Genomic DNA, 27648 nt, shown 5'->3' on the forward strand with positions numbered 1-27648 from the left:
ATAAAATTCCTGATGGGTGGGGGCTTCAAGGAAGGGCTGGCCAATGGAATTATCATCCATCACTTATGAACCACACAAGTGGACCCCAGTCCCCGATCTTATGTACTGAGTGTACCATTGTTTCTTCAAGTGCCTGCCTTGCATAGTGAGTGACAGCAGTAGGAATAAGTAATCCAAAGATTTCTATCACTTTATAAGCATTATGCAGTCTTTTGTTTGCCTGTGGAGGAGGGGTCAGAACAGCGCCTGTCAGCCCCGGTCCCTTAATATGTTCCATGTCCACACATTGGGCAACATGTCTAAGGTGGTCTGTGTTTAAAACACAGGATACAATAAATACAAATCATATAATTTACACCTGTTTTGTTGTCTACAGATTACATTATCTCAGCCTATATATTCTTGGGAGAGGTTACATTTTTATACTGTGCCACCTGGCAGGTCCTCCATTCAGGTACAAAGTTTAAAGTGTGGAGGTCTGTCACGCTGCACAACTGCACAATGATGCTGGTGCTAATGCTCCATCTCCACTCCCATGAGAATATCTGTAGGGATATTATATGAGGGAGATAACACAGAGGGCATCTCCTCACATCAAAAAAATAGTGTTATGCCAGCATAATGGCGTAGCATTGAATATTATCGAGCCTCCAGCAATTCCTCACCTCCTTGCTGTCTCACTTCCATCTGCCGCCTTTTTGCACTTCTTATATTTCACATGTCCTGCTGGAAATGGCAGAAGAGAGCAACTCACTTTACACGTGACTCTCCTCTGCCTATCAATCCTGGCAACCCATCCCTTTTCTCAATGTTTTAAAGGGCCCGCAATGCCCGCATAGTACTTTTTTATTGCCACCCCTTAAGGAATCATGAGTCTTGATACTTAAAAAATAATATCACGTTCCTGATTTTTTTTGGGGGGGGGGGACTTTAGAGAGGCATGCTTTGTGTGACAACTTTGGGGAAAAATAATTTTTTGCTTTTCCTGCATGCTTGTACACCTATTCATTGCTCCAGGCAGTTTGCTTTAAAAAAGCAAAAATCCCTTCCCTGGGAAAAGGGAGAGGGAGGAGGGTGCAAGGGCAGGACATTGGAGGCGGAGATAGCATTTCTTTGCCTCCACACATTTCTTTTGTTGGTGACCTGCTGATTGCTCTCCTCTAGCTGGTGCTTTTTAGGTTGGGGAATCCACTTTATGCGATTCCCCAACTAGCGCTCTAAACTGGAGGATGTAGCCAGCCATTTGCTGCCTGGACGCTGGATGTTGGCAATGTCAGGTGGAGCAGCTGGAATATAATAACTACCTAAGGTTAGGATTTCACTACATTTAATGGATACAGAAAGGCCTAGAGTCTCTCCTTATTCAGAAAAAAGTACACAACGTAACTATTCCTTGGGCCACAGGCAAAGCATCAGCACGCAGACAAGGACCATTTCTACAGTTGTTATTTGCCAGTGCATTCTTGCCGCATTGTCCTCTGGATGCTGACTCTGAATTTGCACCAGGCATTCAACAGTTGTGATTTTCTCTGGTGCCCTCCAGGAATCTGTTTGCGGCTTGCATTTTACACTTCCGTCGGGAGAGTGGGCATTCCTAGTTCCTGCCTCGCCTCCCATCTGAGCATGCTCAATAACGCAATGGCATCCTAATGCAATAAAAACAGGAACATGCCCCCTTTCACCCTCACTTGTTCTTGTGTCTTGCTCTAATCGCCATCCTCCCTCTCCCTCCCTCCCGCTCCACTTTTCTATGTGCTTTGTGGTTCATTCCCCCCCCCCCAACTTCTCAGAAGTAATGCAAATTCAAAGACAGCTTGGGGAAAACGGTGCCTGCTTGCACCTTTAAGTGTGCCACTTTAGTCAAGCGTTCTGTGCTGTCAATTGCCTCCCCCCCCTTCCTTCATGATATAGTGCACGTTATTTTAAAAAGTACACCCTCAGTTATTACAGGAGGACACTCCTGCATTGTAACACAGCTTTTTTTTTTTACTTGAAGAAAGCCAGGGGAGGTTGCTGGATGAAATTAACAACATTCCTAGTCTCCCTGCATGAAACTGACCAAGGCGCTTTTTCCCTGCATGAAATTGACAGTGTTCTGTTGAATATTCAATCTTGCTGGATAGGGAGACAGAGAGGCGGTGTGTTTTTAGTGCTTGTGCTACTGTGGAACTGGGTTGTAACACAATCATATTCAAAATTCTAAAAATATAGCAGGGAGGAGAAGAGGGTGGACAGAGACACAGCACTGGTTTGATCTCAAACACCATCATTATGAGGTGGGAAACAGTATAGAAAGACAATGCGACTTTTGAGCTTCCACTTTAGGTTACTGTGGATTCACAACACGCACTGCAAACAGGGAGTGCATTTGGAGCTGTGCCTGAACTGTGAGCTTTTAGTGTGAAAGTAATTAAATTCTACGGAGATTTATGAGCACTGCCACAATTTTTTTAGTAACTGCGGAAATGGTGAAGGCGAGTGCATATTCAACCTCAGGCTCTGCAAAAGAGCCTTGCAATGCTGATGTGTGGCTGGCATGAGAGAGCTGTTTTGTTTTTACTCTGCTTTTCTCTACCCAAAGGAGTCCCAAAGCAGTTTACAATCACCTTCCCTTCCTCTCCCCACAACAGACACCCTGTGAGGTGGAGGAGGCTGAGAGAGCTGTGAGAGAACAGCGACCCCTAGCTCATGGTCACCCAGTTGCCTAGATTTGGAGGAGACCCTGTTCTTATCTCTCTTAAGCACTACACCATGCTGTAGAGGAGAAGGAAGCCCCTCCAAGGGCCTATCAGCTCTTGAATTTCTTGGGGAAGTGACTGATGAGCAGCTTTCCCAGAGGCCCCCTGGAAGCCAGGAGCAAGCCAGGCAGTCTCTGAGCCACTGACAGCACCACAGAAGCTGCATCCCCTGGGCCCGGGCCACAGCAGTGACAAGGATAAGTGTAGGCTCACCCGGAAGCTGGCAGCGCATGTACCATTTTAATCTCCCAGTGGAACCAGTCCCTTATCCTGGCCTGGAAAGAAGGCAACAGCTGGACTGAAATTAACACGCCCCTCCACAAACACACCCACCCAGCCAGCATCTTGCAAGCACGTGACCTAAGCCAGGAGCTTTGCACGTGTCCTGCCGGGCTACACTTTTGTGTACGAAAACCCTGCCAAGGCCTGCGCCGTGTGCGCGCACCTGGAGCGGTGGTGGGTGACCCTGCAGAGCCCTGCGCTCTCAAGCCCTTCCGAAAAGGGGGCGACCCCGCGGGCCACTCCGGCCGCCTGCCTTCCCCGCGCCCTGGAAACAACAACAATGCCATGCGAGGGGGTGGTGGTGGCGGCGGCCCGCCTTCCTCCCGCCCTCCGCCCCCTCCGGCCTTAGCTCTGCCCCCCGGAGCCCAGCGGCCGAGGCTCCTCGCGGGCGGCGCCACACGCCAAGCCGCCTCTGCCTCGCCGTCTCCTCGCCGCTGGCCGCTCCGGGGCCGCCCCGCGCGCAACGTGCCTCCCGCCAGCCTAAGCCAGCCGCGGCGAGCACGCGTCTCCGGACTGCGGGAGCGCTGACGGGCGGACGGGGACGCGCGCGGCGGTGGCCCCCGGGCAGAAGATGGACCCCCGCGCGCCCCACCACCTGCAGCTGCAGCAGCAGCCCCTGCCGCCGGCCCAGCTCCAGCTGCAGCGCCCGCACACCGTCACCACCACCACCAGCAGCAGCAGCAACAACAGCGGCGGCGGGGGCAGCTCCTTCACGGGCCACTTCTCGCCCGCCTCCAGCGCCCTCGCCTACGACCGCGACTTCCTGAGGACTGTGCCCGGGATCCTCATGGTGCTGGAGATCGTAAGTGCGCCCTCGGGAAGGGGAGGCGGGTTGAGCACCGCGGGCGCCCGCAAGACGAGCCCAACTCCTCCCGGCGTGCGCTCCGGACCGGGAAGAGGGGGGCTCGAGCCATCGGGGCAAGCGCCTCCCCGTGGTGGATGGGGGCGGAGGGCAGAGCAGCGCCCTGGGATTCTTTTCTTAACACTGGTTCTTCCTACCCCTTTTATTCTATTGATTTATGTCACGCCTTTTGCGTGGTCTATAGCGGAAGCTGTGACTGCAGCATTAGACCGTCTGCCTTGTCTAGGCCAGACCTCTGATGCTTTTTTTCAAGGCCGGACTCCTGCTGTGATATGATTTTTCACTGAAAAGGAAAAGATCCTAAACTGTCCCACGTTGAACTAATGCTAGGGCATTCGCGGGGGAGGGGAGGGCAGGGGAGGGGCATATAAGCCAATGAGACTTTCATGTGCTTCTTTCCAAACTGGAGTTTTTGTGCCACTTGTAGTGATTACAAGAGGGTCCTGTTTAAAGGTGTTGCTGGGAGACCCCAGTTTGAATCCCTGCTCTGGCATGGAAGCTCACTTGGGTGACTTTGGGCCCTTTGCCCTCTTAGCCAAATCTACCTCGCAAGGTTGTTGTTGTGAGGATAAAGTAGAGGAAGGGGGAACAGCATTGGAAACCATTTTGGCTCTCCATTGAGGAGAAAAACAGTAAATAGCTAAATAAATAATAGTATAAAGTTTGAATCCAGGGGCCCTTTTGCCATGAACAAAGTTTAATTCTGGGTATAGGTTTTTGTGTGCACGCACAAAAGCTTATATCCAGAATTAAACGTGGTTGATTGCAAAGGGGCTTCTGGACTCCAACTTTGATCTGTTGCTTCAGATGAACACGGCTACACATCTGAATTGAAATAATAAGGTCATTTTGGCAAATGCATGGTGCGGGTCACTTTAGATGTAGTAAAGGAAGGACCGTCGGTATGCGCCCAGTGTCACTTCTTTCCTTCATATTGCCTCATATGTGTCAAGAAATGCAGGCCCTGCATCATCAAATAGGAGTGTGCAACATTTGTAGGGAAATGCCCCGTGTGACGAGCCAGGAGGATCCTTTCCCCCTGGGTGGCAACACGAATAAGTATCAACAAAGGTGTGTGGTAACTCTGTTATGGAGCAGCCCTGAGTCAAGGGGAAAATATAGGAAGAAAGTGCATCGAAGATTGCACCATCGATAAAGCGGAAGGCTATCTCTGAATGTTCTCCTGTGTGCATTTGGGTCACACAGGTGTGATCCAGTTTCTTGACCCTGTTTCAGCCCTAGATAGCCTCTCCCGCCCCTTCAGAAGAAGGTTTCTTTCTCCTTTTCTCATCCTGGGATTTGTTCCGGGTTTGCCTGCTGCTGAGCTTAGTCTCCCCCAATTTGTTGTGAATCCATTCAAGACGTCTTGGGCCACAGAGATTTGACACAAAGAATGTGCTCTGGAGACTGACCCCTGGGCTCCTGTTTTCAAGCCGCTGGAATGCAAGCCTTTGGGAAGGACCTGGGGCTTGTCCTCCGCCAAAGGGCTAAAGTAGTTGCTGGCCTGGTATGAACAATGGGTCCCTGGTGGTACTACCTGAGTGCAGGTGTCAAGTGAACCCTGAGTAACCGAAGCAGAGTGTGCCTCGGCATGGTCACGTCATACTGCTATCTTCGATAAACATCTGTGGAACTGTGGCGAGAATCTCATTTCCTTACGCCTTTGGTGGCAAAGAGGGAGAAAGCTGCTCTGGAATGCAGTTATCAGGCCCAGGAATCCACTCCCAGAATGTCTGCTCTGGGACCGCTGGGAGGAAAGAAGAAAGAAGAGGGAGACATCGGAGTCATCCATAAGGCTGTGGAGTAAAATGCGGTGAGAGTCCCTGTTCTCCCCCCGGCTTAGCCCATCTGACGGGATTGTTGTGGGAGTGAGCTGTGCAGACCCATGGGACAGTGTAAATAGTTATTTCAGCTGTGCTGCCACACAAATGGTGGGCACACATCCTTTCTCGCTGCTGCTAGAATAATTCCATTTGATTTAAGTGGGTAGCCGTGTTGATCTGAAGTAGCAAAGCAGAACAAAATCAGAGTCCAGTGGCCCCTTTAAGACCAACAAAGATTTATTCAAGGTGTGAGCTTTCGAGTGCAAGCACTCTTCATCAGTCTATGAACTGATCATCATGACAGTGGGAATATATAAGCCACTGTATATGATAATGATATAATATAATACAATATAATATAATATAAAAACCCACTGTATATAATATTATATATGTGTGTGTGTGTGTGTGCTACTGGACTCTGATTCCATTTGAGTTTGCATCCAAGGGTGAAATCTGTGTGAAGGGCATGCCATGGGACGGCTGCCAACATGTTTCTCTCATGCACGAAGAAGTCACACCTGGTTGTAGCTTCCTAGCATACACATGTTGCATGTGAATTCAGTGTAACAAAAGGAGGGGAGGAGGGGAAAAGGTCTTGTTGGGCTGAAGGGCCGCAGAACAGTTTCCTAGGTCAGGCTAATAAACTAATAATGATTTGCAGAGTGATTGAAATAAAGCCTATGGGATTTTATTGGTTTTAATAGAAAGTGGGTTGTAATACACAGTATGTGCAATGTAGCGCCTTTCTATCACTGCATTTGAGGTTCAATAAAATCAGAGTCCAATGGCACTCTTCTGACGAAGAATGCTTGCACTCGAAATAAATCTTTGTTGGTCTTAAAGCTGCTACTGGACTCTGATTTTATTGTGCTACTTTAGACTAACACGGCTACCCACTTGAATCTCTGCATTTGAGGTTGTAAACGGATTACGGATCTTTAAAGATTAAATTTCAAGATGAATTGCCTTATCTATTTACTGATTACTTCACACTTATTTATTTACACATTGAAAGTGCCTTTTTAAGGGTTCTGGAAAAAACAGGGTAGTTCCTTTTAGCTGTGTAAGGTAACTAGCACAAATTGTTGCACACCAAGAGAGGAATTCTAAATAGGCCTATTCTGTAGGGTTTACTCCAGGAGGGCATTCTTAGTCTTGCGCTGGAAATGTCTTCAGTGCGTTGCAGGCGCATCAGTACTGCGGCACGTCTGGTATCAAAGAGGCATGCATGCTGACTCCAACTAAGCATTACTGGCTTAAGCAACCCAAGTCTCTAACTATTTTGATGACAGACGAAGATTTATTCAAGGTGTGAGCTTTCGAGTGCTTGCACTCGAAAGCTCACACCTTGAATAAATCTTTGTCGGTCTTAAAGGTGCTACTGGACTCTGGTTTTATTGTGCTACTTCAGACCAACATGGCTATCCATTTGAATCTATTTTGATGACAGCCACTATAATTTCTCCCCCTGTAGAAGGCTGTGTACTAGTTTTGGATTGAAACGGAGAGGAAACACCATCTTTAAGCACCTTCATCACCAAATCTGTGCGAAGAGTACTCAGTTACCCATGCTCCAAAAGTGGGGCATTTGTGAGCCCCATCAATTAAATAGCAGACCTAATCGGATGCTCAATTGAAGTTTTGATTACATCAAATCAATTAAACCTCATTATCATCATTTTAGTAGTCTTTAATTGTTCACCACAAGAATTTCCGATGCATGCTGATCTAATTTATCCTTACACCAGGTCTGTAAGACAAACCCTAATCCTGTGTGGTTTTATTTCATATGCCAATAATTGTTTTGAAAGGCTGAAGTAGGGTGTCATTTCAGATAGCTGCAGTGAATGTTGAACGTTGGCCCGGTTTTAGTCTGTCAAAGCAGCCAGTTAAGAGGAGCAATGGCTGCTCAAAATCCCATTTTTTGCAATAAGGACAATGGAGGGTGAAAAACAATGGAGGGTTTAAAGTGTTGGGGAATGTGGCTTTGGCTCACATTTGATAAATTCCAAGGCATTTGTTTTTAAGGACGATCATGTATGTTCTACCACATGCTGAATGTATGTCTTCTCACAAAGTGTATCTAGAGAAAAACCTTTATCATCTTTGTAATTCCAGGTCAGTATAAAGATCCATTCACTGAGATACACCTGTATCAGGAATGCTTGCATTTCCTGAGCCTTTGTTGAACCAGTTTTATTTATTTAGTCATTTAAAATGCTAATAAACCTGCCCAGCATCCCAGGACCCAGTTATTTACACATTCAGGAGTAAGCTCAAGCGAATACAACAGCAATCCAATGGCACCTTAAAGAACAACACATTTATTTGCGCATAAACCTTGGTGAGTCAAAGCTCACTTCATCAGAAGCAGAGGAGTATAACTCCATCAAGATCAATCAATATATACGCCAGAAAAGGAGGGGGGAGATTTGTTTGTTTTTAATATACATGTCTGACATTTCAGTAAATAAGTTTTTTTAAAAATTCAGTGACTTTAAAATTTGCAACTAATGGTCCACTAGTTGGTATTCATGTCAAAAGACAGACATACTTTCCCTGTGATCCAGGTGATCTCTAGAATATATCTGCTCCAAATAATTACTCAGGGTACTTTTGTTTTGCTTTCCAATACAAATAAAATGCTAAGTGGTTAATGATTAGGTGAGCTAAAACATTTTGTTCCACTTCTGTATGAAATTGTTTGGCTCCACCTTATGTGTATTGTTCTGCTTGATTTGTGGTTTTGATGGTGATGTAATGGCCATTTGTTTCAATTGTGACAATGGGGGAAAGTGCCATCAAGTTGCACACTTTGAACTGCCTTGTGAGGCGGTTGGCCATTTCCGGTGTTTGTGCCACAACCCTGGACTTTTTGGTGCTCTCTAATACTAACCACATTGAGTCTCTTGTGGCGCAGAGTGGTAAGGCAGCAGACATGCAGTCTGAAGCTCTTCCCATGAGGCTGGGAGTTCAGTCCCAGCAGCTGGCTCAAGGTTGACTCAGCCTTCTATCCTTCCGAGGTCGGTAAACTGAGTACCCAGCTTGCTGGGGGGTAAACGGTAATGACTGGGGAAGGCACTGGCAAACCACCCCGTATTGAGTCTGCCATGAAAACACTGGAAGGGCATCACCCCAAGGGTCAGACATGACCCGGTGCTTGCACAGGGGATACCTTTACCTTTTTAATACTAACCAGGACCAACCCTGCTTAGCTCCTTAGCTAACTGAGGAGATCAGGCTAGCTTGGGTAGTCCAGGTTAGGGCATTTTGATTGTTCATACCTGGATGCTTTGACAGTGTACACCTACTGTGCTTTTTCAGTAGAGATAAACAGGGGACTTAATTTACTTTTCCTGTTGCTTCCAGACAAGTTAGGGAATGATGTGTAGGATCATGAAAGAAATTTGGGGATAGTTTCAGAAGGAAGAGAAGAATTTTGTTATAAAGGGTGAAGTGTTAAGTATCAGAATCGCACAGAACTGGAAGAGACCACAAAGGGCCGTCCAGTCCAGTCCGTTTGAAGCAAAGACTGTAGTCAGCAAGGGGTCAAAGTCTTCCTGTTGTTAATTTCCAAACTGAGTATTTGCCTGCATGTCATCACATTGTAAATTACACAGAGCTAATCGTTTTCAAGTCTTTGCAGTACCCATAGGGTTGTGTTTGCCAAATACGGAGAATATTCTGAGATCTACATAAATAAATATTTAGGCAACAACCTTTAGGAGACTTGTTTGTTTTGCCATCACAGCTGATTTATGGTGCCCGGTGGGATTTTCAAGGCAAGAGACATTCTACTGAGAAGTAAATCCTATTTAAGTCCATGGGGTTTACTCCCAAGAAAGGCCTAGATCTGGCGGAGAATAAGCCAAGATGGGAGTCACACCCACCTTGTTTACATTAATTGCCAAACAATAGCAGCTTTAGCCCCGGCCCTGGGATTTTGATGGCCTTTTGGCACAAGACGTTGCTATTGTGCTAGCATTTCTTCTAGCAAAGATCTGAGCCACCTATTAGCATCTTCAGAGGTTGAGTATATTCTTTATTCCAATACGTCTTCCTTCTTCCTGCTACAAGACTCCCCTGCATTTCCTAACTTGGAAATGTTTCCAGGACATGGGAGTTCCCTCCTTGTCACTTTCCATCAATTAAGGAACACTTTGCTGAGCTCACCTCAATTCTCCTCTTCTTTCCCAAGTCCAGTGGAAGGAATCCTTTGGTATTCTAATCAATCCTCCAGCCTGATAAAGGGAGCCAGAATCTGAATACATCTGATTTTGTGTTTTCTGTGTTCTTCCTCCTTGCTCCTTTACTGAGAGTCAGCTTCAGGTGTTAGCTGTATTGGTCTGAAGCACTAGAACAAAGCTTTTGACTTCAGTGGGCACCTTTAAGACCAACACAATTTGATTCTGGGTATGCACACACATTTCCATCTGGTATGGCAGGCACCCCTAGACTCTCCCCTGAGGTGCTGGCTGGAGGGGGGCTGGAGTGGGAGGGGTGGCAGTGGGGTGTTTGTTTGCCACTGGGTTATTAGTTATTGGTTATTTGGGTTTTTTTAAACTTTTATATGGGAATTTCTGTGTTCTTACGGTTGTAAACAGCCGCGAGACGGCTTTTCTGATAGCGGCAGGAAATAAAATATAAATAATAAATAAATCAATAATATAAATGTTGAAATAGGATTGGAGGGAAACTCCTCCACGTGCAGCCAGCTGGGTGACCTTGGGCTAGTCACCATTCTCTTAGAGCTGTTCTCGCAGAGTAGTTCTGCCTGGGTTCTCTCAGAATAGTGTTTGTAACCTGTTAGAGCTGTTCTACTCAAAGTAGCGCTTTCATCACAACAGGACTTTCTCTGCTGAAAGAGAAACTTCCATTGGAAGACGAACCTCCAGCATCAGGGGCAGGCTACCTGTGCTGGGGGGAAATGCTGCTGTTAGTGGAATGGGTCCAAATAATTCAACTGCATATATTGCTTTGAAAAGTAGTTGCAGTTCAGGAAATAAGGACTTCCCTGGTTTCACAGGGGTGGGGGGTGGCTATGTTAATGTTGCCTTTTTTTTAGTAGATGGCAGTACGGTGCTCAAAAAGCGGCACATATCCATTTGAAGGGGTCCACTAAACATCCCCCCCATTATAGTTCACTAATACGTAAAGCTGGTGAATGGTTTTTCACTTGGCATCAGCCACATGAAAGCTGGAAATGTACAGGTAAAACTTTTCCCATTAGTAGCGTCTCTGAGCCTGGAATAGCTTCAATTATTGATTTCTGCCTGTTTATACAGGTAACAATTCTTGATAATTCCTGTTTTGACTTTGCTGCAATATTGTGCTGTGGTACGCTTTCAAGCTGTCACAGATCGCTTTGCCAAATGTCCGAGTTGCTAAGGATGGCGTCATCCAAGTGTTTACTTTCCTCAATAGGAGAGGGCTTCCGATAGGATATGCTTGAAGAGACTGTATATTATTAGTAAGCCAGGCATCTAAAGGCAAGGGAAGTCCTGCTTTTCAGCTGTGTTGTTATTCCAGAAAAACCTAACGGAGCCTGACAAAATTCTTACCCAATATTACATTGTGGTTTTGCTGTTTTGTTTCCAGTGCCAAATGCTTGAAGATGATTCTTTAGGGTGGTCAAAGGAAAGAGAAATGGATGGCTTACTAATACACAGGGTTTTTGCATATTTTTCCTCTGTAAAGGCTGTGAATTTTTGGCAGTTGCACAAAAGGCAGGACTGTACAGGTGAAATGTTTCCCATCGCTGGATCTCTGTATTCATTCAAATGGGTAGCCGTGCTTGGTCTGAAGTAGCATGGTAAAATCAGAGTCCAGTAGCACCTTTAAGACCAAACAAAGATTTATTCAAGGCATGAGCTTTCGAGTGCAAGCACTTGAAAGCTCACACCTTGAATAAATCTTTGTTGGTCTTAAAGGTGCTACTGGACTCTGATTTTATTGTGTTTCTCTGTATCCAGTAAAAAGGTAAAGGTATCCCCTGTGTAAGCACTGAGTCATGTCTGACTCTTGAGGTGACGCCCTCTAGCGTTATCTTGCCAGACTCAATACGGGGTGGTTTGCCAGTGCCTTCCCTAGTCATTACCGTTTACCCCCCAGCAAGCTGGGTACTCATTTTACCGACCTCGGAAGGATGTAAGGCTGAGTCAACCTTGAGCCAGCTGCTCCAGTAAAGCCTTTAAAAAAAAAGGAAAAGATCTTATTTTTCCTTTTGAAGAAAAGTTGGTACATGGTGATATTTTCATGGAAGTCTTTGAAGACTCTGCTACTCCTGGTTTTGGTCGGAGGGAAACTTCAGGAATGATGGGAGAAGTATTTTGGAATGTCCTCTGTATGAAAGCAGAATCACTGGGCACAGAAGACCCAGTAGCTCAACTTTTCCATCAAACAAGTCATGATTGACTGGTTGTGTTTTTCCATCACTCTTCTTTCATGGAGAAAGTGCAAAGTACGTGGCTCACTGTTTTGCATTTCTCTCTCACAACACTCGTATGAAATGGGCCAGTCTGTCTCAGCCTGGCCTAAGGTCGCTCCAAGGACTGGAGTACAGGTAGACCACTGTTCAAGTAGACCTGTTAAAGCATTGGTGGTATAGCAATCATGATAGTTTTGGGCCAGCCTTTCTCAACTCTTTTACCATTGAGAACCCCCTGAAACATTCTTCAGGCTTCAAGAACCCCCAGAAGTGGTGCAATCATGCAGAATATGGCTGGGAAGCATAGCTGTGGACATGCCTACCTGGGGCTCCTCCCCTTCCCACCGTCATCATTGGTTACTTTGGGAGGGAGGGCAGGTCAATGTGACATATTTATTTTATTTATTTTATTTATTTTATTTATTTTATTTATTTTATTTATTTTATTTATTTTATTTATTTTATTTATTTTATTTATTTTATTTATTTTATTTATTTTATTTATTTTATTTATATACCGTCCTCCCCAAAGGCTCAGGGCGGTTCACATAAAACAGAAACAGTACAGATAACTTAGATTAACAATAATGAATGAAGTGAAACAACAAGCAACATGGAACAATAGAAAAATACGGAAAACATTCCTACTGATAGCCCAGTGGGTGGGGCAGAATTATGGTGGGTGCCATAGGAGGGAGGCCCAGGAGGAGGGCCCCTGGGAAGGGGTGGTTCAGGTCGACCTCAACCACATGCCTGGTGGAGGAACTCCCTTTTGGAGGCCCTGTGGAACTCTTCCATCAGGGCCCTGATCTCTTCTGGGAGCTCGTTCCACCAGGTGGGGGCCAGGATGGAGAAAGCTCTGGCCCAGGTTGAGGCCAAGCGAGCTTCCCTGGGGCCATGTATAGGTCATGTCACCAAATAAATGTTTAACAAATGTAAAAATATATACACAAATAGATATACAAACTTAACTAACTCCCACCTATTCGAGAAACCCTTCCAGGGTTGTCAGGGCTTCATGAAACCCTGGTTGAGAAAGTCTGTTTTAGACATTGTTGGTGTGGCAAGAGTGTATGATTGATCAGAGCAGCCTTTTCTAAAAGAGGTGTTTATTCTGGTACAGAGCAGAAATTCTTAATGTGACCTTCAGTGTTTTGTGATACACCTGCAGCCCAAATTGCAAAGAACTGTTGTGTTCCTAAACCAATGAAACTTCATTAAGGTGCAAGGCAAGATGTCCTTTGCCTTCTCCTTGGTCACTACATGCGTACAGAATCTAGCCATTATGATCAGGCCAGATAAACATTTCACTGTGCGTAGGCTGCAAACAGCAGTGGTGAAATCACAAAATATATGTGTGATTATGTTATCTTTAAATCCTCAAAGATGCCAGCATATCACCTCTGGCATTTCATGAATCTTCTCCGTCAGTTTGGGAATGTTTCCAGTCATACATTAACTAAGCCAAATCAGTTGATGGGGAACACAATTAAATAGGCGGGTCATACCCACAAAGGGCATCAATTATGTCAGTATCCATTTGCCTAGTGATGTTTATAAAATCCCAGCTCTTTTCTGTGCAAAAGTCACCCCACTAAAAACCTCCCACTCATTAGCTATAGGGAAGAAGCAGGGGTCTACTTGTAATCCCTAGACCCTCGCTCTGCCAGGCAGTTGAGCCACAAAATTGCTAACTGATTGACAGGTTTGCACATGGCTGCTTGGGGTATGCATACCTTTGGATTGGGGTCATGGTGTATCCCCACCTTTAAAGGTCACGAAACTATAAGCATGATGTCAGTTAATATCTGTCATGGGTGCTAGAGGAACTGACTGCATTGGGAAGTTCACACCGAAACCAAATGTCTCGAATTCAACTGGAGATCTTCCTACCCAAGCACATCTGGGACTATAGCATTAGTAATACTGGTCTTTTGGCTGCGTATGTTACTTATTTTTAAGATCTGATACACTAAATAAGTTAAAAAAATTATATACACAAGAATTGCTCTACGAATGTTAACTGTATTTTTTCATTTTTATTCTTGCATAGTCTTTCGTGAATTAGAGGTAATTTCTGTTTATATGAATTTCACACTCATCTCAATCTTCCATGTTTAGATTATGTGTGTGCTGTGTGTGATACATGCACACAGACAGAGAGTTCTTTTAAACTCTGCTTCCTGTAAAACCTACAGTTTCCTGGGCACCTTTCTTGAGAAAAGATACTTCACTGTGATTGATTTTATTTGTATGGGGATTTAAGGGGGGGGGTGAGGGCTGGAGTTGAGGGATTCAGAAATCATGAAAGGGAAACCATGGAATGTGCCCTGAGCACAAAGAAAACAAGGAAGGGATTGACAAGGAGATGATAAACAGTTCACGCTTTTAGATTGATCGAAGAACTTTCGGGGGTTGGAAAGAACACAGCTTGGTGCATACATAATGTGCAGGAGAAATTTTCATCTTCAGGCAGTCTTTCTGTGATGGATTTTTTGCTTTGCTTTTGATTTGACATCCACAGCTAAGCAAGGAAATGCATCATGATTTTTCATTTGGCTCCTCTTTACAGATCAGGTAGTCACGTGTGTGTTCGCTTATACCCTCCTTGAGGATCGGCACCTGAAAACCATTAATTGTAACTTTGAGCTGACATGGTAGCCTAATCTGTGGACAGTTGGCATTCGTTCATTGTTTGTTCGTTTTATGAAACCACTAGCTTCAAAGCCCGTTCCTAAGAACGGGCCTTGAAAGGGTCCCCTCCCATGGCCCCCAGCCAGGCAGCTTAAGGTGGCTTTGGGCCGCAGCGTGCAGTGGGGTGGGCGGGGACTGGCCAGCTCGTTAGCAGGCCCTGCTTAGCAGGCCAAGAGGCCCTCATTAGCAGGCCCTCCACCACGACCCTTTGCTGAGGGCCCTCTTCCCTTACCTCCTGCTGGCTCCAGGCACTGAGGCGCATCTGAGAGCAAAGAGGCTAGAGTCCAGGGATGGAGGGCAGGAGCTGCAGGGGCAGGGCCAATTAGAGTGCAGACAGCCAGCTTTGGTGTCTGTACCCTGATTGGCCCTATTCCAACTTGGACAGCCGCACACATTCCACCCCCTAGGCTGTTTCACAAATATATAGAGGAACCATGGATAGGGATGGAGCCTTAGAAATTTTCAGCAGAAAAATAAAACTCTAGAACTGGTTATGTCCCACATCCTTGCAATGAAGGGGAAATAAATAATAAATCTTTCTGGACTATATGCGCAAAAACAGCACAGCAGTTCTGCATTATTCCCCCTGCACTCACCATTTTAAGCATGTTTGCTAGCATGCTAAAGAATTCAGGGCCCCACTAGGCATTATGTAGTATGCGTTGTCAGTACTGACCTGGTTCTCCCTAATAAAATAATGAAGTCATGCTTGATGTGACATATTAAATGTTTCTCTGCCCCGCTCCAGATTATTAGCCAATACTTGCAAGGTATGGGGAAATTCTGTTAGTAGGAAGATAATACAGGGAGCAGCATGTCTCCTTTATTGCCGGATCCATCTGTTTTCAAGTAGGCATCAGCAGCTAATTGGGTAAGTGCTCCAGGATGCTATTTCTTGTAGCCAGCTTCTGGGAAACAGTGAGCAGACAAAGGGCTAGTAGACACGACCAGGCACCATACTCTGGAACAAGCCAAGATGTTAGCTCTGTCCCCATTCAGGCGACACTGTTACAGGATCATCAGCCATTCCATCTTGGGTTCATCCGCTTGCTCATCCTCCTATGTGATATACATCATCATGTGTGAGCACTGCCATTCTGCTATTTGCATTGAACAAACAAGTCAGTGTGTACGCAAAAGAATAAGTGGGAACAAATGGGACCCAAAAAAGGCAATATTCAGAAACCCATGGTCTTCTAGGACACTGTTGACATATATCCAAAGGAGATTCTAGCATGAAAGTGTTGAAGTACACCTTACACAATTTGATAGACTCTCATGAGGATTTAATTGTGGTTAATTTAACTGTGGTTTGATTGTCTCTCACGAGGATTTAACAATGGCTCCTTGGCTGCTGTAAGTATTAATTAGCAGTGATAATCAATTACTGCTATTGCGAATGGAGTCCAGTGGCACCTTTAAGACCAACAAAGATTTATTCAAGGTGTGAGCTTTCGAGTGCATGCACGCCTTGAATAAATCTTTGTGGGTTTTAAAGGTGCTATTGGATTAAATTTTTGTTGTGCTACTTCAAACCAGCATGGCTACCCACTTGAATCTGATATTGGGAATGAACTCTGTACTTTCCTTGGTTATGTTTGAATCCTAGATAATCACAATTCACCTATACACTTCCTGCCTCTCATGGGCCACTGATGCTGATGCTTACAATATTTGATGCTGATGCTTACAACCAAGTAGCAGCCTTGTGGCCCCAGCAATGCCATCTGAAACAGAATTACACCCTGATATTATTTGTATGTTCATGTAGCACAAATGTTTTGCTTGAATAGATACTGGAGTTGGACTTAGCATAAGAGCTCGGTACAAAGGCTTCTTCCAGGGTTTGGCTCCTCCTTGGATGATCTAAAGTTGCTGATGAGTTGGAAGAGGCTTTAATTGAATAAAGAGAGGCCTTCCACCCAATGTGAGAATGAGGAATCACTGATAAGACTGTAGATCAGGGTAGATCAGGGAGCATTCGCTGGCAGGGGCTCATGGGAATTGTAGTCCATGGACATCTGGAGGGCCGCACTTTGACTACCCCTGCTGTAGATCCTTGCTTACATGGAAAAACTTTAGCTTAGGTGTCTAGCCCAGTGCTGCTATTTTTTCAATTAGAACTGTCCAGAATGCATGATAGGAGTCCCACACATTTTTTCTTCTTTTCCAGAATATTCTCAAGGATATGTTTGGGCATTCTTTGTAGCCACAAAGTATGATAAGATCTAAATGAATATCTGCAAAAATATTGTTTCTTAATTTGCATATATCGCAGCTGTATTTTAAGTTGTATTCCATTAAGCACCTGTGAAATACATAGCCTCAATTAATTCTATTCCAATTACTCAGTCTTTTTTTATTTGTGTATAAACAATAATCTTCAACGTTTCTGTTTCCCTAAATAGATTGCCGTAACAGATTAACATAAGACAGATCAAGGGATATCGAGATTCTTTCCCCAATTGTTAAAATCAGATATGTATTACAGCACAAATTCACTGGTTCCCTATCTACTATAATTGTCCAGTCAGTCAATTTGTGAGTGTCCTGCACAGTGCAGGGGGTTGGACTAGATGACCCATGAGGTCCCTTCCAACTCTATTATTCTACGATTCCATGAATTTAAAGTAGCATTCAAAGCCCTTAACGAGTGTTTTGGAGATTCTTTCTCAGAATCTGGTCATCCTCAGACGTGACCAGACATACTGTGCTTAAACCGGTTGTCTTTTCTCCCAACAGAGCAGGGCTTTGGGGGCAAATATTTGCAGAGAACGGTAATCTCTTAAAAGGTGATGGGTGTACTTTGGAAATGTCATTATTAGGACCGATTGAAGCTCGTGTCATCCCACCCAAGTGATAGTTGAAGCTGAATCCGTCAAGTGAGTTGCATATTGGTGTTTTCATTTCCTTTACAAGATTGTGAGGAAAAAAGCAATTGTCTCAGAATTTATGTGACTGTAAGTTAACTTTCATTTCAACAGCTGAAGCCAGGAGAGCTGCTAAAAAAGGTATAATAATAGGGCCAGGCTTCAGAATGTTTGCATAGCTTTTTGCCTCATTCCAGGAGAAGAATAAACTGAATACATTAAACAAAATAATGAAAAATGCAGAATAAATCACACACAGATAATTTCTTGAAGCACAGTGAAAACCAAGCATGTTTAAAGCCCACTGATTTCAGGGAAAGCAGCTAACTGGATGGAGATTTCATTCCCTTAAGATGTATTGTCCCTAAATGGGGGGGGGGGGGAGACAGGACGGACAGATGTGACAAGGTTGGTTTTCTTTGAAAGTATTGTTTATTTATTTATATTTATATACCGCCCTCCCCTGAGGCTCAGGGCAGTTTACATAAAACATAGAAATGGTACATGGAACTTAGTTTACATAACAACTTTTATACGACTGTAATAATATTAACATTAAACTGTAACACAGGTGCAAAATATAACAATGCGAACAGGTTAGGGTGCACATGGTTATCCTGTGTACAGTGCATAAGCCGAATTATTTAATTGGTGTTAATCTAGAATAACTATGTGCAGAATCACCCAAACAGATAAATATCCAGAGATTGTTATGGAGGATTATTTGTACAGTTTAAAAAAATCAGCCATAAAATTACAGTCAGTGAAGCTGAACCGTCGATTCCTCCAATAATAACTAGACTGAATCCAAAGGAAATCTGGAGGCTGAATATAATTAGGGGCATGTCAGAGAACTACTCCATTACACAAGAGCGTAAGCCTAGACGATACTCTCTAATTTTGCTTCTGAAAAAACTGTCTCAAGTCGGAGTGGAGCAATCAGTGAAGCAAGCCCAGGAAAACGGGCAATTCAATCCCTAGGACCCCATTATGGTTGCCTAATGATTAAGAATTGTGAAAAATAAACGTATATTTTGAATTTTTGTGATTGAGGACCTAATTATATACAGCCTCCAGATTTCCTTTGGATTCGGTCTAGATAAAATTACTGTCTGCAAAATGTAGTGCTGTGGCAAGGAAAGCTGTCAGATAACCGAAATGGGTAATGCATGGGATATCAGTAATTTTTTTTTGGTAGCCCGATATATTTGTAAGTATTATCAGTTTAATTGCTAATACTTACAAGTATATCTGGCTACAGAAAAACAATAACCCCAAATCAATGTCTGAGAGTTCACCTTGTACCCTTAGGCAAACCTCCAGGCAAAAACTGGGCCACATCTGATGGGAACAAATCCGCAGGGATGATGCACATGTTCCCAATGCCTTCAGATTCCCTGCTGGGCAGGAGATAAACTAATTCCAGAGGGGGGGGGGGGACAAAACAGTCTGGTGGCACCTTAAAAAGTAAGCAGGAGCTTTCTTGAGTGTACTTCCTCAGATGCATGGACCGTACCTCATAAGAGAGATGCTCATCAAAATTACAGGCAACAGAAAGGTGGAGCTGGGAGGAAGTTACAAAGAGAGGCCAATTAAAACAACAACCAGTCAAAGGCATTCCAGTGGGTCAGGAGCCCTTCCAGCTGCAGAGAGATGGGTAGAGTAGGATAAACATAACGTCAGATGTCATCAAGCAAGGTGGGGTGTGAGATGCTGATAAGCAGAACTAGGTAACATCCATAAGGGGTGAGGCATGCTATTATCACCTGTAGGGAAGGAGGAAATGCCAAAGAGAAACTGATTGGAGTGTCCTGGATGGATGGTTACCTTAGGACGTCATGACAGTGACTGAAAGAGCATTTGTGCCCTTTTCATGAAGTCCATGAGACTTCTATACCCCAGTTCTCCTGTTCATTGTATTTTATAGTTGGGGAGAGGAATGGACTCCAGTAGTACCTTCAAGAATCAGTCATTGACAGAAACATATAGCGAAAACTTTCCTATAGACTCGCCAAGGGTCGGACACGACTGAACGGATAACATCATCATCAGGACCTTCAAATGCCAACCAAAGTTTCCTGCATATAAACTTTTTATTTGTTTATTTCATCCAAGAGTTGGAAGGGACCACCATGGGCCTCTAGTCCAACCCCCTGCCAATACAGGAACCATAGCTATAATATCTTTCCTGAGCAGGTATCCGGTCAATACTTAAAAACCTTCAGTGATGAAGAATCTTCCTCCTCATGAAGGAGACTGTTCCAGTGTCAAACATACCTCACGGTCAGGAAGTTCTTCCTCAGATTTAGATAAAACTTCCCTTGCTGTACTTTGTCTCCACTAGTCCAAGGCCTGTCATCTAACATGACTAACTATCTAAAGTTCATCATCCTCAGACATAAAATGGAGAAAGGAAAATGAGGTAAGCCATTGGACCCCACTGGCGAGAAAAGTGAGGGATAAGTCAGGTTAAAAAAACCCAACAAATAAAAGTAAAGGCATTCTTGGAAAGGTGTAAGTGGATTATAAGGAGAAAAGGGGGCGTACGTGGGTGTGTTTTTGTAGTATCCAGGAAACCAGGCAGATCCCCACCCCCACAATTGCTATGAGGCTGTGCAGTGCATCAAGCAGTGGGAAAATCGGAGCAACCACAACTGGGGTGACAGTGAGTGAAAGAAAACTGAGAATGCTCTGCCTTAGAGCCAGATCTCCATATGAAGTGGGTGTCCTGGGCATACTGCCTCCAGGCTAAGATCCTTGCTTCTGCTGCTGAAGTGGAATAAGGATAACAAAACTTCGGGAAAAGCACGGAGGCTGGTCTCGGGGCAGCATCATGGACTATGCCTAACAATATCAGTCTTGACAGAGTGGCTTTTAAGTGCCCAAATTAGGTTTGTAGCCCTGGTAGTCAATAGCATTGATTTTAAAGGCTCTCATTTGTTTTCCTTTCCTGCTAGATGAACTTCCTAACTTGGCACTGGAAAGTTGCAGTGCTTTAATCCTCCCTTGCACAAAGGCCTGCTGGAGTGCTTACAAAGCATTACAACATAAACACATTATTAATGTATGGTGTTTTGCCTTGTTAGAGCTGAAGTTGGCTCAGGCTGTTATTGTCATTAGCAACTTGCCTGCTTCACTTGCATTTGAGCTTGCAGGAGGGATGGAACATGGGAGGAGAAGGTATAGCCATAGTTTTTCATACTCCATGGCTAGGGTTGCCTGCTCTAGGTTCGGAAATCCTTGGAGATTTGGGGGAGAGCCTGAGGAGGTAAGGACCCTTAGCAGGTTGTAATGCTGCATATAGACCGTTTACGCACTGGAGGTTTCATGCTGGGCTGCAGGCTGGAGTTTTCGTCATGGCAGGTCTTCCTGCACCCACACGGGGGAGCATTTGGCCTGGTGCACCTCATTCCCCCCCCCCTGATTTGTGCTCATGCACAGGAGCTGGGGCAGTGAAGTTCCCAGTGCATAAACGGTCATACTCCACCCTCCAAAGTAGCCATGTTCTCCTGGGGAACTGATCCCTGTAGTTTGGAGATCATTTGTAATTCCGGGAGATCTCCAGGCACATCTTGAAGGTTGGTACTCCTGTCTGTGGCTCAGTCTTACACTGGGAGTCCATGATCCAGAGTCCTGCACTGATACAGAGTTGCACAAAGGGATTATTGGCAGGCAAGTTCAGTGCAGTCACTTTCTTTTGACATTAGGAGGAAGACCTTTTGCATGCAGGGACCGGGTTCTCTGTATTGTAACTTCCATTTGATGCCCTGACCTGGGTAGCCCAGGCTAGCCTGATCTTGTCAGATCTTGGAAGCTAAGCAGGGTTGGCCCTGGCTAGCATTCGGGAGGGAGACCTCAAAAGGACGCCAGTGTTGTGACATGGAGGTGAACAGTAGCAAACCGCCTCTGACCATCTCTTGTCTTGTGAACCCCACGGGCCACCATAGGTCAGATGTGAAGTGACAGCCATTTCCACTATCAACATTTGTAGAAACCCCCATGGATTGATTGTTGACATTTCCTGCTGTATTTGCTTATATGAATGGATACTATTTCAAGAAGGCAGCCCAGGTGATCTCTTGAGGCCGGTCCAGCCAAGTCAAATATGCGTCAGATTCGTGGGCCTTGATTGCTGTTCTCCTCCTGACAATTTGGAGACGGTTGTGCTTCGGCTTTGTTCTTGACAAGGCTGGATCATGGCTACAAGAGATGCTTATTTTGAGTCTTCTTGTGCTGCAAACTGTCCAGATTTACACGTCTAGGTATCCTTTTGTTTCATATCATATCATATACAAGAGAAGGCTCAGGTATTATGATAAAACTATGAATGGTTTCACAGAAGGCATATATTTTAAATGTTCTTGGTGTTTAGCTGGCATGTGTAAGTTGTTTTCATTTTTTGTTGTGAATATTAAGCTTTATTAGAATAGCAGTGATTTAAAATGTTTCTTTTTTAAAGTAAGCATTTGTAAATATTTTCCTGTGTTAGAAAACAGGTTTCGCAGAACAATACTGGTGCTGGCTATATATAGGAGCTTTTATGTGGTCTAACAGGAAGATGGAGATTTAAAAACAACAAAGACGATGGGTGCTATTAATGAAGCAGATGCATTCTGCATTGTTCTTCTGCAGCAGCTAGGAACTGTTTAAACAATCCAGGCTGTGTAAATAGAGCCTTGGTCAGAAGTCGTTAAACGTTTGCTGTCAAGAATTCCTTTAAGTGCTGTTCAGGTGTAGTGCAGGTTGAATAGAGAAGACTTTGTTGGAAATAAATTATGGAATATACCATTTTGAAAGAATGACACGGTCCGCCGTAATTGCCCTTTTGGGAATGGTTTGCTAAAAGGTTTGCATTGTTTGAAAAGTGTAAAGCTGCTGAATTATACTGCTGCCTTCAGGCATTTGCTTTAACCACAGGTCAGTTTAAAAAAGGCACAAATCCAGCTAGGGTTGTGGGGTCCTCCCTAGACCCCAGTGTGTGTGGGAGGGGGGAATGGAGGGTAGAGTTGCCAGATACAGGTTGGGAAACCCCTGGAGATTTTGGGGATGGAGCCCGGGGAACGCAGGGGCCTCAGTGGGGTACAATGACAAGGGGCCATGCTCCAAATGATCTATTTCTCTCCAGTGAACTGATCTCTGGTAGTCTGGAGATGGAGCTGTAAATCCGGGATCCCCAAATCCAATTTATGCCAATTTTGTGTGTGTGTCTGGTTCCCTTCCCTTCCCTTCCCTTCCCTCCTTGTATGAAGCACGATGAAGGGTTGGTGGTTTCAGACTAATGCTGACTGTGATATACAAATACAAATCAGGATCCTAAGTCAAGACCAAGTTTGATTTAAGAGTCCTGGCTTGCGGAAGGAAAACTTAATCCTAGTTAAGCTGTGCCCTTGCATATACAAACGTCATGAGTAACTGGAATTGTTCTTAAAGTACCTTCCTTCAATTGCCTTCAGTGCAAGGAGGAAGGGGGAAGAGCCAGCTACACCTGCAAGTACACAAACTGTTGTACACATGGCTTGGGGTTGAAGAAATTGGCTTGGGGTTGAAGAAATGAACATTCATCCTGTTTTTTTTTCCAGAAGGAATAATCTGTGAAATGTTACATAGCAAGTCCACACTTTAGATTTCATTTAGTATAGTTTTATTACATACTACATTTTGTTTCTTTGTAACATATTAAATGTCCAAAATTACCACTGTACCACACCACACTGGCACTGGCTTTTCAATTCTTGAATAATCTTTCTTCAGAAATTTGTTTTCAGCGAGCAGAGGCCTTTGTAAATTTTGTTCATAAGGATGCGTGTTAATTTATTATTTATTTATTTATTTATATACCACCCTTCAATACAGCTCTGGGTGGTTTAATTCCCATAGACAAGACTATGTTTTATGTGCTTTGGGATGAAGTCATTTGCACTTCATGCGCTTGCAATGTAATCAGCTTGGCTGAATTTGGGTTCATTCACAACTTTAGAACTATGAACCCCCGATCTCCCAGGGCTGAATAGGGACGTAGGGTTCTTATTATATCACAGATGCTAATTTTCAGTCTCTAAGCAAGTTGAGCTTATTGCATTTTGCCTTATACCTTTGTGTCTTTGATTCCTTTATTTGCAAACCCCCTCTCAACTTTTGACTTGGAGGCAAAAGCCTGAGGACCTCCATTCCTGCTTCTATCTGATGAAAGGACCTGTGACTGGAAATCTTGTTGGTCTTTAAGGTGCTGCTGGGCTCGGACCTTGAACTTGTCACATACAAGACACATTGTGTGAATGAGACCCACCCACACACACCCTTTGTATATTTAAACCACATGTTTATCCCATGCTTTCCTCTCCTACTGAAAAAAATTAAGGAAGCCTACATTGTTCTCCTACCCACATTTTATTTTCATTACAACACTCTTTAGCATGGAAGAGAAAGACAAAGAGTGGCCAAGGTCAGTAACAAGCTTCTTAGCAGAAGGGAGAATTTGAACCTGCATCTCCCCAGTCCTTGCCTAAAACTGTAACCAGGACACCATAGACTAGGGGTAGTCAAACTGTGGCCCTCCAGATGTCCATGGACTACCATTCCCATGAGCCCCTGCCAGCAAATGCCAGCATTTGCTGGCAGGGGCTCATGGGAATGGTAGTCCATGGACATCTGGAGGGCCGCAGTGTGACTACCCCTGCCATAGACCCCGCTGTGGCTCCCTCTTGCTTTCATTAAGTGCTGCCTGTTATTTACTGCCGTGAGTACAATCAAAGCAGGTCATTAGTAAGAATCCCTACATTGCCTTTTGAGAAATGTCCGTAGCACTTGAAATACCTTACCGTCAATGTACAGGATAGTTTAACAGATGCAGAACGTAATTTGGGGGCCATTAAATAAACAACAACAAAAAAGCGTTGGAACAATTCCTGTGTGGAAGGTCAAGCGTAAATTTCCATTAGGCGTTCTGTAGGCCAATAGATTAAGAATAAATATGGTCTGTCTGGCTGGAGGAAGAGATTAATTCAAATGCCAGAGGAAAGGGAGCCTTTTAGAATCAACGCTGCCTCCTGTTTCAGCCACCTCATATTTTCCCTTTAAAGCGTTTGTAAAAGATGACCTCCTGACTTCCAAGTCAAAAGGGACGGGGGAACTGTAGGGCCTGCTCTAAAAGAACCCTGCAGAATTGGAGACCCACATGGCAAAGTCTGGGCATGAAAGAGAAGATAAATAATGGGAAGTTAAGAAAAGGAAATGGGATTTTGAGCTTCCCAGGAGTTTGGGCTCCTTCAGCTTGCCGAGCCCTTGAATGACAGTGGCATGAGACGCTTCCTTCCTTCCCCCGCAGGACTCCTCTGAGTTTTTGCATTTGATCCCTTTCTTTCAGATTCCCAAAGGTGCTGTCTACCAAATACTGTGTTCTCATATTTATTTATGGTTCACACGGCAGTTGTGTCCTTTCAAATACCTGCTCTGTTTTCTAGCAACACAAGAATGGACGAAGAGGCCAGCTGGATCAGAGAAGTCTCCTGTCTCATACAACCAGTGACTAATGTAGAGGGCCAACAACAGGTCATAGAGGCCAAGACCTTCCCCTTCCTGACACTGATATTCATTACTCTGGGGCTGACTGCCTCTGAACATGGAGATTTCCTTTAGCCATCATGGCTGGTAGCCATTGATAGACCTTTCCCCAATGAGTCCTCCGGATCTGATTTTAAAGCTGTGCCTGCAGCAGTCACTTTATCCTCGGCTAGAGAACCTCACATTTTAATCAATTTCCTGTAAAGAAGTATTTCATAGAATCATAGAGCTGGAAGGGGCTATAAAGGCTGTCTAGTCCAACCCCTTGCTCAGTGCAGGTTCAGCTTAAAGCATCCTTGATAAGTATCTGTCCAGCCACTGCTTGAGCACTGCCAGTGAAGGGGAACTCACCTCCTCCTTAGGTAGCTGATTCCACTGCTGAACTACTCTGACAGTGAAAAACATTTTTCCTGATAATATCTAGCCAGTACCGTTCTTCTGGTAGTTTAAACCCATAACTGCAGGTCCTATTCTCTGCTGCCAAACAGGAACCTTTACCTGCCCTCCTCCAAGTGACAACCTTTCAGATACTTCAAGAGAGCAATCATGCCCCCACTCAACCTCCTCTTCTCCAAGCCAAACATTTCCAAATTTCTCAGCCTTTCCTCATAGGGCTTGGTCCCCAGGCCCTGGATCATTCTCGTCGCTCTCCTCTGAACCGTCTCAATTTTGTCCAAGTCCTTCTTGAAGTGAGGCCTCCAAAACTGCACACAGTAATCCAGGTGGGGTCTGACCAATGTATCCAGCAGGACTAGGACATCTTGTGAATTTGATGTGATACCTGTGTTGATACAGAGACTGCGTTTGCCTTTACTGTCTGCTTACAGTCCACAAATACCCCAAGATCTCATTCTCACACACTGCTACCCAGAAGTGCATCTTTTCCTTTTGTCCATTGTGAATATACTGCCCATCAATTTTAGTGGATGCTCTAATATTTTGGGAGAAAAAACTCATTTTGTCCACTGTCTCTGCCCTGTGCACAGTATTATAAAACTGCCATGTTCCCCCTTAGTCATCTCCTTTTTAAACTGAGACTCTTCAGCCTTTCCAAGGACAGGTGTTCCAACCCCCTGATTACCTTGATTCCCCTCCTCTATACTTTTTCCTGCTCTGCAGTGTCCTTTGAAGGTATTGTGACAAGACCTGTGCACGGTATTCCAAATGATGCTTCCCTGTAGACCGACCCATTTCCTCCTTGCTGGTAAAACCAGCAAGCATGAGTATTTACTTCCTTCCATAATTTATACCCCACCTATTTCCCCAGCGTGGACTCAAAGTATCTTTCATTTTTATCCTCACAATAACCGTGTGAGGTAGAGTAGGGTAAGAGCATGTGAATGTGCCAAAGTCCCCCAGTGAGCTTTCATGACAGAGTAGGGATTTGTACCTGGATTTCACTGATCCTATTCCAATAATCTTAACTGCTGTACCACACTGGCTATTGTTTCTTGACTAGCTGTGCAGCAGCCGCAGTGCTGTATTAAATAAATTCAATTTGATTTCTTGACTACCATAGCAAGAAGCTGCACTGTTTCTGGAAGCCCCCTAAGAACCTATTGCTTGTAACAAAGAGGGACAATAATATTGTGAGGCAGCCTTACGTAATCATGGTAGTCAGCATTTGCAGCATATAAAATGGCATGAGAAAGATGACTAATAATGAATAGATTGTTCTAGTGCGTGTTCCCAATGTAACTAGGGTCTGATGAGTTTTCTTAGCTGGGCTGGCCTGTGATTATTTCATCAAAGTCCAAGAGACATTGAAGCGCTCTTGAAATACACCATTTTGTTTTGCCTCCATAGATTTGGTATAAGCCAAACGCTGTTCTGACCTTTTAAACTCTAATAAAAAAATTTTTTTTGAAGTCTGCCAGGCTCAATAAAATACAGCATTCAGTTTCCCCGAAGCAGCCGAAAATATCAAGACACTGTTTAATCCATTGTATCTCAAAGCGGTGGGGAAAATAAATACAAATGTGCTTCGAAGTACACAAGGTACCCAGGAAAGCATTAACTGAGCTTGGGGGCGGAGGGGGGGGGGTAGGTCTTTCACAGTGATGGGGGTGAGACGGCACAAGCTGAACTTTATAGAACCTGCTTGGAAAGTGAACCAAATGGACATACTGCAGAAAAGATTTTTTAAAATTAAAAAATGGATTTAAATTGTTGATGGAAGGAAAGTATTGAAAGTGGTACAGAGTAGTAATCCTATGAAAAGAACTTCAGCAAGTGATTATGGTAATAGCCCAAGGTTATCTTAAGTAATAAATAATGAAGATTATCATGCATGCACATGTACCATGGCAAAATTGTCATAGAGAAGATAAAATAAGAACAATGTGGAGGCGAGGCTATGCCAGAGAGAGGACAGAGAAGAAGGGAGGGT

The 27648-nt window shown here is 44.4% G+C and overlaps 1 protein-coding gene across 2 annotated transcripts in view; it reads left to right on the forward strand.

The window, feature by feature from the left end:
• The first annotated feature begins 3125 nt into the window (after positions 1–3125).
• The window catches only part of CMTM8 (CKLF like MARVEL transmembrane domain containing 8), a 32649-nt gene continuing 8126 nt past the window's right edge, over positions 3126–27648 (forward strand). The window contains exon 1 of one of the 2 annotated variants that reach the window (XM_077303186.1): positions 3126–3822. In XM_077303186.1, coding sequence (XP_077159301.1) covers positions 3592–3822 — 231 coding nt within the window. In that variant the 5' untranslated portion in view covers positions 3126–3591. The remainder of the gene's footprint in view (positions 3823–27648) is intronic. The other variant, XM_077303185.1, reaches the window with a different exon arrangement.

This window comes from Paroedura picta, chromosome 11 (assembly GCF_049243985.1).
Source record: "Paroedura picta isolate Pp20150507F chromosome 11, Ppicta_v3.0, whole genome shotgun sequence".
Taxonomy (NCBI): Eukaryota; Metazoa; Chordata; class Lepidosauria; order Squamata; family Gekkonidae; genus Paroedura; species Paroedura picta.